Genomic DNA, 12,926 nt, shown 5'->3' on the forward strand with positions numbered 1-12,926 from the left:
CGTTTTGGGGTCGGGGTACGGTCGAAAAGTCGCTTTAGAGTCGACGACCAAATGCCGACCTAAAAACGTCCGAACGTTTTTCGACACTAAAACCGTAAATCCTTTTTTGGGACTATTTATGGTCGGTATGCCGACCATTATCTGACTTAAAATAGACCTTACATTTAATAATTGGATTCGACATTAACTTTATGAAACAGACCATATACATTTAGGAAAAGGGGTTATTTTGATTATTTTCTGACTATTTGATGATTTTCTGAGATGATTTTGTTTATTTTTTTCTTCAAACTTATTTGTATTCCAAAAACACGGCATCTAATAATTAGATCAGTTTTGGGTTGGAAATAAGCATTCATATAAAGTCAGCCCGACGTCGTTTCAGAGTCGGTTCTTAGGTCTATTAAAAGGCGGTAAAGAGTCAACGTTTTGTAGTCGGCCGACCCTTTTACCCCTAGGACATTTCGACACTAAATCCAAAGGTCGGCCGACTTTAGTGTTTAGTACCTTTTGCCGACGTGGGCCTGACTCTAATTTGCTACTGGAGTGGTTGCAAAATTGCGAGTTGAAGTATAAATAACAAATTTGTAAATATACAGTAGATATTAACTACCCTTCGACAACGTGTAGAGGAAACTTGTAGAAGTGTATAGGAAATTTGTAGAAGCGTAGATGTAGCTTTGTTCTGTGCAAGCTACACTCTTACAAGTACTCACTAGACGTTATTGAGGGGTGGCTTCACCTGTCTATTGCGTTTGTAAATATTCGTACTTTACAACAATATACGTAGTAGGTGCTTTGTCGCGTTAGAACAAAGTGGTCCATAAATAATTCAAACGAGCAGCTTGAAATTAATGTCGGAGTGAGAGGAACAAATCAAGAGATTGCTAAGCCAGAGCGTGTGGGCGATTTTCGTTTTGTAAAAATCGGCTTTGGTTCGAACGCCTCCCCCCCCCGCGACGGGAAACGCACCTACATTATATTATATACCGGCGCATTTCGTATTTCGGTTCGTTACGTCAGTCTCGTTGGGAGGGGGAGGAGGGATGACAAGGGGCCATCAACGCGAAACTAGTTTTCCGAAAAGGCGCAATATAAGCGTCTACACTCGTAACCGAGTTTTACCCACCCTAAACTCCCCCGGCCTTCGTTTTATCAAAAACGATAGAACGGCGCGGGCCTGTGAAATAGTTGTTCCGTCGTCGTTATTCGAGACGCGCAGCTTTGATAAAAGCCTCATCCGCTCGTCGGCGCTCTTCTCCAGCGGAGAGAAAAAAATAACAGGGCCACCAGTTGGTTTCTTTCTAGGCCAGCCACCGCCCGCAGTCATTGTTTCCATTCCTCGACAATTTGTTGATTCGGTTGCCGTGACGACAAAATGCCAAACTGTCCAAAGTGTGATAAGCCAGTATATTTTGGTAAGTAAAAGGTTTTCTTTGTCCGTTCGTCCAAGAGTTGTCAGTGCCAAAGTAGGGTCTTGTTAAAAAAAACGCGTTTGGAATTTATTATGAGTTTGTACGAATTCACTGATGGATACGAAATAGAAAATAAAACCGCATTTTTAAAGTTATGATTGAAAATTTGTTAATGGTGATTTGGCGGGGAAGGTGTGGTGACCTGCTGTGTCTCGGAAGCCATGGACGCCTCTTGAGCAGGGCTGATTGACACATGGGACGAAAGGGTTGGCGTCCTATAGCCCCTGAAAAAACGGTTTTAGCTCAGGTTTTAACACGCCCATCTGCCGATGCCCTATGCTCCGAGCCCAAGATATCCAATCCAGCCCTCCTCTTGAGGACAACGACAAAGGGTGGCTGTCATACGTCCGCCACTGGTGACTCGTCAATATGCTGTAGTATCCCACGTCGGAGGCGTATGTCAGACATCGTCAACGTTATGACCTGCCCAGAGATATTTAGGTCAATTGAAATTATAAACTAGAAGTTGTAAACGGGCCCAAATCCTGAAAGTGTAAAGAAATTAGTTTCTCGTATTATCTGTAACGAGGTCCTAAATTCCATAAATGATAACGGTGTAGCTAACAACCCAGATTCCTGTATCACTCGTATCTCTGGGATTAACATATTTATGATACGTCAAGGTTAGTGACGCTTACGTTATTTTATTGTTGAACAACGTCTTTAGATATTCGTAAATTTCACTGTTTATTCATGGGTATGCAATAATTGAAATCGGTCTATACAAAAGAAGAGATATGGGCAAATTGTAGGCGCCACCATTTGTACAAATCCATTGACATTTATCTGTTTGTTTAGTCACGACAAATTTGTACGCATTCTGGTCCACCGCTTAAAAATATTTTGATAAAACTATCGGTGGTGGTGGCAGTGGCGGATATATATGGGGGGGCGCCCCCCTTTGACGCTTAAGCTTTGCATGTGACTTGATGATTTGTTATTACACCCATAGCTCAGGATGTCTTTTAGCGCCCCCCCTCGACGCTTAAGCTTTGCATGTGACTTGATGATTTGTTATTACACCCATAGCTCAGGATGTCTTTTAGCGCCCCCCCTCCCTTGAGTTTTTTTCTGTATGAATATTTTAATTCTACACGAGTAAACAAAAAGTGAGGCTATTAATAACTATGTCTGGTCAACTAACTGAACATCATAGAAAAGACTCGCTTCTTTTGTAGAATTTAGAAATATTATTGTTTCGTTCCCACGTAGTTCTGAGAAACCCAAACAACAATACACTTAATCATCCCCAATAGAACTCGCAAAGTCCTAAAAAAACCACGGGAAATGGATGAACTAAAGTTTAAAATAAAAAAGCTATATATAAAAGTTTTAATTTCAAGTAATAGTTTTTCAATAAATTTATGTAAATGTTAATCAACGTAGATTATTTCTGGCTATTTTATTTTATTGAATTTCTGGCTATTTTATTTAATTTAATTTTTCACTCGAATATCTATTTGGTCCGAGTTTCGCGTCTTTTTGTTTGCTCGAAGACCTATCGGTACGAGCTATTAGTAAGTTTTTAAATATCTTAAAATTTGTTTAGGGTTTAGCTTTATTATCCCTTTTCTCATTGGACTAATCTACTTATTCGCTAATTTTATCTCCTGTAGATTCTTTATAATCATTCTACGTTCGTACGAAAACTATTTTCATGTTGTTCTTTATTTTGACAATATCAACGGTATTTTTTGTTTTGATCGACATGTGTGTATTAAAAGAGCAATCAAGGAGAACGATGACTAAAATGAAGAAAACGTTATCTTGAATAGCCTCTCTTTTGAGAAACTTGATCTCGGCGCACGGCCGCGACTCGCTTAAGGAACTTTCCTTTACTGCCCTTTAAAACTGATACTAAAGAGGCCCAAATTTATTGTTTACGGAAACCTTATAAAGGAAATCGTTTCATACCGGGTTTTTTTCTCGTTTCAATAGTAGTCGCATCGCATACATCGAGCGAGACAGTGTGCGTGCGCCGTTTCAAACGCGGTAGATGAATACGAGGGCGGCTCCTTTTCAAACTTTTCGCACTACACGCTACCTGTATACTGTTGAGCCTTTACGCATACTTATCTTGAAAGCTATATTATATAATAAAGGTATATCGGAAACCTTAAAATTCCATACTTGTACAAATCGTATTACGATAATAAACTGCTCATAATTCTATTAAACTATAAATTGAAGTGACCATTATTTGGGACGGAAACCAATAGGCCGATAAAAATATTTCGCCTAAGTTGTTCTCTTTCCCTCACTACTAGAGGATTTCGGAAAGGGGGTAGGAAGGGGTAGTAAGTCTGTGACGTATGTTCAACAGCAGCGCCACACTTGTACAGATATCAGAACTATAAAAAACGTTCAAAACAAATTTCGTCTGCTGCAGTATTTTTGTGGGAAACATAAGCCTTAGCGAGAATCGTGGCCTTACGCGAACGTTTCTTATGATTAACACGTAAATTATAAGTTAAAAATATAAAATGAATCGTCTAATTGAACTTTAGAATTCTTAAATTGGTATTTCCTAATTCAATGATTGATAATCTGGAAAAAAAAATTGAAAGCATGTTCTTATTTGGTAAATTTTATTTCTGAACCCCTTCTTGATGTAAAAAAATAAAATATTAAAATCACAAATATCATTTTTTATTACTGGTATTATCCCTTTCTCACCATTATCTAAAATGTCATTAAAATCAAAAGTAACACGCATTAGATAAACACACTTTCTCTAATTAAATTCCATTGCTATTCGGGTCCTGGTCGAGATGTAAAGCAAACTATTTTAACGCGCATTCAAATGTCTCTTTTTATTTTATTTTATTTTTTAAAATGAAAAAGAATAAAACAATTTAAAACACAAAACGATTCAAATGCTTTTAAAAAAAAATAATAAATTAAAAATGAACAAAAAGTAGTAGTGAGCGTGGTCTCTAGTGGCTTAAATGACTTAAATGGCCTGTACCTAAAAATTGCATTTTTCTTAATTTGGTTTTAATTTGCTTAATGCGTCACAGCCTTAACGGCTCCTTTTAACTGAAATACTGTACGTTCCAGGAGTAGGACCGATTAAATTCCGGGAGGGTTTATTCTTTGGTAGAACTAAATCCATAAAAATTCGATATATTGCAAACATGAAAGGAAAAACGTTGTATAATCAAATGTTTTTTTCCGACTTCTTTATAAAAGATTTTGCCCTTTTTAAAGGGATTTAATTAAATAATATTATTTTTCTATCAGTTTAACAATGTTGATGAAATATTAATTGCGATTATGTATTTCCCATAATGCGAAATACCTGAATATTTCAGCCCTAGTAACAAGCCTCAAGTGTGGAGCACTAAATTGTCTAGGGTCTTTGCTAATGTCATTTTTTTAAACTTAAATTAACCAGCTAGATATCATTCAACTCTAAATTTTCTACGATAAACAGTGATCCAACTTCGCAGTGTCATACTCCCACTATTGAAGTAACTAGTTCCACCGAACTGAAGATATACATGTATTTGAAAATAAGGAATTGTTAGACATACCTTTCTGTCTGAGAAAACGCCTATTTAAGATGACTCATTTTGGACACTATCCAGGGGCGTGGGAATATCCCGGGTATACGGTTAAAAGTAACTAGAATAATATTAAACAATGATACATAATAAATTAAATTAAATTTCAATTTAAGAATTATTTCACTGGGTTAAAATTTCGATTTCAGAAATTTGATTGTCTTACGATCGGCTTCGTACTTTTTTTGATTATTCATGATCAAATAACCTCTATGTTTAAATTACACGTTTTTTTTTTAATATATGAAATCAATATGACGTCAACACCGTTTTTATACTCGGGAAAATGTGAAAATCTCTTATCGCACTATAGTTTGTAACTAGTTTTTTGGTGGGTTTCTCTGTGTTCTATTGGTCAAAATTGGCTATCAACCCGACTTAAACTAGGTTTTAATGACTACCGGGAACGTAACTTTAGCGCTACTAAGCCGTTAAATTACGGATTTAAAAGATTTCGCAATATCGAAAGTTGTTAAATTTAATAATCAATCCACAACGAAAAAATAAATTATCCCTTTTAATCGCCCCGCGAATGTAAACGTTTATTTTTATTTCATATTTAATCGAAATATTTAGCGCCGAGATCAAAGGGAAAATTCTAATAAATTTGCAATTTTCATTTTCAGCCGAAAGACTTTCGTCATTAGGAAAAGACTGGCATCGTGGATGCTTACGATGTGAAAAGTGCAACAAGACTTTAACACCGGGCAGTCACGCCGAGGTACCCAACATTATTTCTAGTTTTGTTGTAACTTAGAACTGTTTTTTTTCTTACCGAATGTTAAATTAATAGTGTCCGCATTAAATTTCTGCTGTTACCTTTATAACACAGTTATTATTTATGACCAGACGTGTATAACATACACTTAGAAAGAAGTATCCATCTACATTAACTTTTAATGATATTCGCGGGATATTTCTGCAAAAAATACATTTTTACGTCGCGGTAAATTTTGGATTTTCGGTTATCATGGTATACTTTTAGCTTTGAAATATCTTAATACTACAAAACTACAAGTGTAATTTTTATAGCCTGGCTACACCTCTGGTAAGAGATATAAATACATTTAAGAAATAGTTTAACTTTCATAATACTCAGCTAGGTTAAATTGGCGACTTTTATTGCCTCGATACAGGTGGCCGGTATATGTTTTATATATTTCTGATATGATATAACATAAAGATGAGATTTACTTCATATTACTACACCCATATATAAAATCCGAGTTGTCCTTTTAAAATAACACGTAGTAAATTGATTATGTCAAGAGTTATTTTTAAGCCTGATAATTGTGTACCCTGCATAGACTATATACAATAATCTAGGGTAAATAAAAATGTTCATCCTTGATTGATAAGATTTGTAAATTGTGGTATTTATTTTACAGCACGAAGGAAAGCCTTACTGCAATACGCCGTGTTATGGGGCTCTCTTTGGTCCTGGAGGTAAGCCGACATTTTATTGACATCTTAAAAATTCTCAAACAGCGTTTGAAATTTAGTCGCTTAACGCCATGCGGCCGAGAAGTATTTAATTTATCAGACGAATTCGACCTTTACTAACTTATGTTATCACTACATTTAAAAGGCGATTTGAAATAAATGATTTTAAAGCGTAGCTTTCGAAATTAAACAAATAGTCTATACTATAAGCATCTTAGATTACAGCCCCTTCACCAAACTAGTATTAAAAAGGCTATTAGTCCTCCTTTTCTGATACCATTTTAATGTTTTAGTCTCATTCGACATAATCCTATTCAACCAAACTTTTTTAATAACGCCAAATTCGACCGAATATAGCCGAAATGGGCGGTTTCTTTAACCAATAAATATAGTTTGGCAGTTATTATGTATTGTATGCAACCTAACGTAACCAAACTCTGATCTTACTTAATCTATCCTAACGTACGGTGCGACGAAATTCACCCTGAAATAAACATTCGGTCGAATAGGCCTATACCATGTGTGGATTTTCTAATGAAAATTATTACAAAACAACAAATGCAGAAGTATATATAAAATGTCTCCCTGACGAGATAACTATTTATTTGGGACTTAATAATGAAACGTACCGTCGCAGATTCGAGGTCGCTTTCGACAGGAGCTTTTTTCCCGCGGATGTTTTCACTGCATCAGTGCTAGACATTTACAGCGAATATTACTACACCTAAGGGTGTGGATATTGACTTATTTATAAACCTGGTTTTCCAGATGAAATAGTTTTCAAATGTACGTGTTTTATTATCAGTATTGGAATATTAGTACTTTCATATATTAAATACTGTAAAACACCGAATGGTAACGCTTTTATAAAAAATATACACCAATAAGCATTTCAGCTGTAATAAACTCTTTATTTCCTTTATAAAAAAGATATGTTCACTGTACATTGCCAATGTGGTTCTTGGGTATTTTTTCAAACTTAAGGAAAATGTTAAATTTATAACTTCGAACTAATTTTTTTTTAATTTAACTAGTCTAATATTTTCCGTTACCTCTAATTTAAGCAGTTGAGAGTGGGTTTTAATTTTCATTAAAATTAACGTGACAACATTTACAAATATTGATCAAAAATTAAATTTTTGCAGGTTACGGACGGGGTGGAACCGAAAGTCATAAATACGTGAAGAAGTAACTTCGTTTTTCTTCCAATTGCCATAACATTCTTCTATGCTTAATTTTTATAACGAAACAAATTTATTCATAAAGTTTTAAATACGATTTATCAAATGTATAATAATAATCGTAAACAATTCCAGTGCCGAAAAAGATATACTTACTAAAAAATATTAATTATTTGTAATCAATGAAATGTATGTTCTAGTTAAATACAATTATATATCTGAATTTTACATCAGTTGTGTTTTTAAATAATTTCACGTAGTAGTCGTTTATGTAACACTAATAACCCACAACCGGATCAAATTATACATGTTTTTAATCATGTACGACGATTTTTGAAAAAAAAGAACTGTTAAATTACTACATCACAAGTTCAAACCCTAATACCTGACTGCTAAGAATTATCACCAAAACCAAGGAATTTATGGACCAAGAATATGGGAAGCCAGAGATTCTAAACCCTATCCTCGCGTACTTTGTAGACAATCACCATCTATTTTCACGTTTGTGGTTAAAAAGCAAAGGAACTCGCACTCCCAATTAAGCAAGGATCGTACCAGAAACTAATGCTATACTCCTGAATTCTTGCTAGAATATACGAGTTTGTAAGGCTATCTTAGAGCTTGTCTCCGTAAACGCAAAATAATGATTGGTCGTATCAAATATCACGATGTGAGGAAGGGGAAGAGATTTGTGGAATTTGGTATGAATTTTTCCTTTTAATGAGCAATATCGCCGAAAATAAACGAATCCAGGGTTATCATATTCAAGGAAAATTTGTACTATTTTGCATTAGGATAAATTATATGGCGAGACAACCGTCCACTTGATGAGATGTTCTCTTGCCAAGTTTAGAGATTTGACGTAACTTCCACCTACTTGCATCTGAAATGAACTGAACTACAATAAAGCGTTTAGTAAGTTTAACGCGAACAGTTTATTTTTTTCTTTTAAGAAATGGTAGTTCTTCTTTTGGTTTTTTCGGAGAATAACTAGGCCTTTACTTTTAAAAACTAATTCAATCAGTGGGCGTCGATGAAACAGTTGATATACTTTCCCTATCAACTACCAGCTGGGCCCCATAGTCCTTATTAGGGCCACATTGACTAGAGCGGGGAATATGGCTTAATTTATCGCTTTGCTCGATTTGAACGGATTTATTAATCGTGAATATCAAGCTGCAGAACTGATTTTGAGAATACAAAGAGTACGACACGAAAAGATAAAATATATAAAACAAATATATAGTAAGTCGATTTTCGTCACAGTTTTCCACTTGGTTTAGCAGATGGTGTTTATTTCAAAAATCAAAATTACAATTTTCAAAATCGAACCGTTACATTGTGAAAACAATTACCTTGGAATATTTTGGGGAGCAAAATGTTATGGCATTCCATTCCGAGTACAAGCAATGATTTAAAGGCATTACTGAATAGGTATTTTAAGCTATAATTTGATGTACAACATCATTTGCGATAGAGTAAACCACTCGCAAATAGTGGAAGGCTATCTTGTTAACACTTTTCGTACGCAATATCTTGTTTTCGAGGCTTCAAATAAACAATTGGCCTAAACGTAATGTACATTATCTGGATAAAAAATTTTGTTTATACTCTAAAAAATGTAAAAACCACACCATCGCTCTTCGGGCTATTCACGTCTCGAAAACAAGGTGGCCCGTTAGGATTAATGTTTCATGCGCTTCCACTCTATGCGAGTATGACCATTTGCATTAAGAGGTTTAAGGGGATAAAAAGCAAGAATATTAATTTTCGTAAAATATTTTAAAAATCGTTGAAGAGTGATTCTAGGTCATATTTGCAGGGTCCAATACAGACTTGCAGTTAGGGGCAGTCCGGGGGTCATTGACTTTCAAAGTAAATGCTGCGACCTTCGAAATAAATCATTCAGAGAGGGGTCGAGGGTCACCAGGACCCCCAATTTAAATGAAAAACGTTTTAGACAATTTCACAATATATCATAAACTACTTGATTTTCCTTAATATGAAAGAAGGAAAAAAATTTAAATGTGCATATTTAATAAAATCCATGGTATTTACAATGATATTTTGTCTAACCGGTTTCGAGGTGCCTGGCACTTCCTTCTTTCATATTAAGGAAAAATACCACAATTTGCAAATCTGGTTCAAGATTTCCACCACAATTTAGGCAAACATTGTGTACAAATCCATGTCCGTTAAAAAATTACTTTTCAGGCTCTTTGAATATGTTGGGCTCGCTTTTTGGTTCTACGTTTTAGATCAATCTATTTGTCCTTCCTTTGTTTTCCATTTCTGATGAAACCACATTTACGAGAACCAACCGCTAATACTTTCAAAGCTATTTCTTCCCAGCCCTTGCTAAATTCTTCAGCACTGCTATACTATATACAGTATCCCATATCACGGTTTATTAATCCTTGCCTAGCTTCCCTAAAATTAGGCTGAAAACTCAATGGATAACCTTCTATCGGTTCGGTGTCTCCGATATTTTTTTTTAACTATGGGAGGCACCGATCGGTTATATTCACAGAGTGACAACCAAAAACCATAGAACTTAAAAGCTGGAGAAATTTCGTCTGCTAATAAATGTCTTCGTTTTTACGGTGAAAATAACAGGTTTTCATTGGTTGAATTGTGGGTGGGGCTTAAATGTAAAAAAAAAGACGAGTCGGCTAGGATTTCCTTTGGCTAGGTCGCTCATCGGTGACTTTTCCAACGCGTTCTTTTGAAATTCGCCAAACGACCTAGCCGATTTGCGATTTCTGGCCGATCTACTAGAATTTTCGGAATTACTTTTGCAACGGGCTAGGGTTATACCCCCTTTAAATTGAAGGGGTTTTCCCTCGAGTTCTTCGGTTTCCCCTTCCATAAAAACCTGTCGAGGCTAACGGTAATAGTTAGTGTAGGGAGCTGTTGGCTAGCGTGGCATGCAGGGCTTGCCACCACCCTCCTACGCATTGTAACCCGGCCACCGGAATTAATGGCTTTAAAAGTCGCTTGATGACTTGGGCCTAAGTTGGTGCCTTGGGTATTAGCCTAGCTGATTATTATAATTTATAGCCCGGTGCTCCTGGAATTAGATCCTTATCACCGCAGGTCTTCATCATTATGCCTTACGTTATCGTCCATAGCCCGGACAGGTCACAAAACAGCCGTAGCAGCAAGAGAACCCTACTGCTGACGGTCAAACTTTCAACGCAAGCCGCTCAACCCAGCAACAGGCGCAACAAAGGGCCTACCACCTCCTTACTTCGTGTACAGCTGTGGAAATAAGAGCGGATGCTCTAGCACACTCTCGGAAAAAAAAGCCGTTAGAATAACAGCAGTTACTGGCGTTCGCAGATGCCAGCAATAGCAGTAAATTAAACAGTAAAATAAACCTGTTAAAACAGCAGCACTTACCGTTCTATTAAAAGTAAAGGAGCTGTTTTCATACTAACAGAATGCTCTTAAATAAACTGTAATTATTACATGTTTTAAAACAGTATTTGCTGTTTTAAGAACGGTCCATTGGCAGAGGCTTAACCATTATGCCGACTGCTTATATAGCGTTAGTTACCGTTTTAATAACTCTTTTTTGCAGCTTTTTAACCAGTATACCGACTGTTTACATAGCATCAGTTACTGTTTTAAAAACAGTTCAGTTGCAAATTTTAACCATTATGCCGACTGTTTATATATCATTAGTTACGGTTTTAAGAACAGTTCAGTTGCAGATTTTAACCATTATGCCGACTGTTTATATAGCGTTAGTTACCGTTTTAAGAACAGTTCAGTGACATATTTTTAACCATTATGCCGACTGTTTATATAGCGTTAGTTACCGTTTTAATAACTCTTTTTTGCAGATTTTTAACCAGTATACCGACTGTTTACATAGCATCAGTTACTGTTTAAAGAAGTTTAGTGGCATATTTTTAACCATTATGCTGACTGTTTATATAGCGTTAGTTACCGTTTTAAGAACAGTTCACTGGCATATTTTTAACCATTATGCCGACTGTTTATATAGCGTTAGTTACCGTTTGAAAAACGGTTCAGTGGCATAGTTTTAACCATTATGCCGACTGTTTATATAGCGTTAGTTACCGTTTTAAAAACAGTTCAGTGGCATATTTTAACCATTATGCCGACTGTTTATATAGCGTTAGTTACTGTTTTAAGAACAGTTCAGTGGCATAGTTTTAACCATTATGCCGACTGTTTATATATCATTAGTTACCGTTTTAAAAATAGCCTATTGGCAGAGTTTTAACCCTTATTTTGACTGTTTATATAGCGTTAGTTACTGTTTTAAAAACAGTAGATTGGCAGAGGCTTAACCATTATGCCGACTGCTTATATAGCGTTAGTTACCGTTTTAATAACTCTTTTTTGCAGCTTTTTAACCAGTATACCGACTGTTTACATAGCATCAGTTACTGTTTTAAAAACAGTTCAGTTGCAAATTTTAACCATTATGCCGACTGTTTATATATCATTAGTTACCGTTTTAAGAACAGTTTAGTGGCAGATTTTAACCATTATGCTGACTGTTTATATAGCGTTAGTTACCGTTTTAAGAACAGTTCAGTTGCAGATTTTAAACATTAAGTCGACTGTTTATATAGCGTTAGTTACCGTTTTAAGAACAGTTCAGTGACATATTTTTAACCATTATGCCGACTGTTTATATAGCGTTAGTTACCGTTTTAATAACTCTTTTTTGCAGATTTTTAACCAGTATACCGACTGTTTACATAGCATCAGTTACTGTTTTAAGAACAGTTCAGTGGCATATTTTAACCATTATGCCGACTGTTTATATAGCGTTAGTTACTGTTTTAAGAACAGTTCAGTGGCATAGTTTTAACCATTATGCCGACTGTTTATATATCATTAGTTACCGTTTTAAAAATAGCCTATTGGCAGAGTTTTAACCCTTATTTTGACTGTTTATATAGCGTTAGTTACTGTTTTAAAAACAGTAGATTGGGATAGTCTTAACCATTATGCCGACTGTTTACATAGCGTTAGTTACCGTTTTAAAAACAGTCCGTTGGCATAGTTTTAACCATTATGCCGACTGTTTTTATAACGTAAATTACTGTTTTAAAAACAGTCCATTCGCATAGTTTTAACCATTATGCTGACTAAGTATAAAGCGTTAGTTACGGTTATAAACCATTATGCCGTCTGTCATTATAACGTTAATTTCTGTTTTAAAATCAGTTATTTCTAAGTAATGGTTCAATTTTCCGAAATGGTTTGCTGACGGATTT

The 12,926-nt window shown here is 35.5% G+C and overlaps 1 protein-coding gene across 1 annotated transcript; it reads left to right on the top strand.

Annotated features, from left to right (window-relative positions):
* Positions 1 to 1,183: 1,183 nt before the first annotated feature.
* On the top strand, positions 1,184 to 7,893 carry LOC149940548 (cysteine-rich protein 1-like). The gene is made up of 4 exons (XM_090177917.1): positions 1,184 to 1,418; positions 5,668 to 5,762; positions 6,430 to 6,487; positions 7,630 to 7,893. Exons 1-4 carry the CDS (start codon positions 1,379 to 1,381, stop codon positions 7,674 to 7,676), a joined length of 240 nt encoding a protein of 79 aa, XP_090034043.1. The 5' UTR covers positions 1,184 to 1,378; the 3' UTR covers positions 7,677 to 7,893.
* The last annotated feature ends 5,033 nt before the right edge of the window (positions 7,894 to 12,926 follow it).

This window comes from Leiobunum rupestre, chromosome 6 (genome assembly GCF_980474605.1).
Source record: "Leiobunum rupestre chromosome 6, qqLeiRupe1.1.hap1, whole genome shotgun sequence".
NCBI lineage: Eukaryota > Metazoa > Arthropoda > Arachnida > Opiliones > Sclerosomatidae > Leiobunum > Leiobunum rupestre.

Bases quoted from the DNA above. Each gene is read 5' to 3' on its own strand.
- LOC149940548 (XM_090177917.1), top strand. From the start codon at position 1,379: ATGCCAAACTGTCCAAAGTGTGATAAGCCAGTATATTTTG. The intron at 1,419-5,667 runs GTAAGTAAAAGG...TTTCATTTTCAG, and splicing joins TGATAAGCCAGTATATTTTG to CCGAAAGACTTTCGTCATTA. The intron at 5,763-6,429 runs GTACCCAACATT...TTTATTTTACAG, and splicing joins CACCGGGCAGTCACGCCGAG to CACGAAGGAAAGCCTTACTG.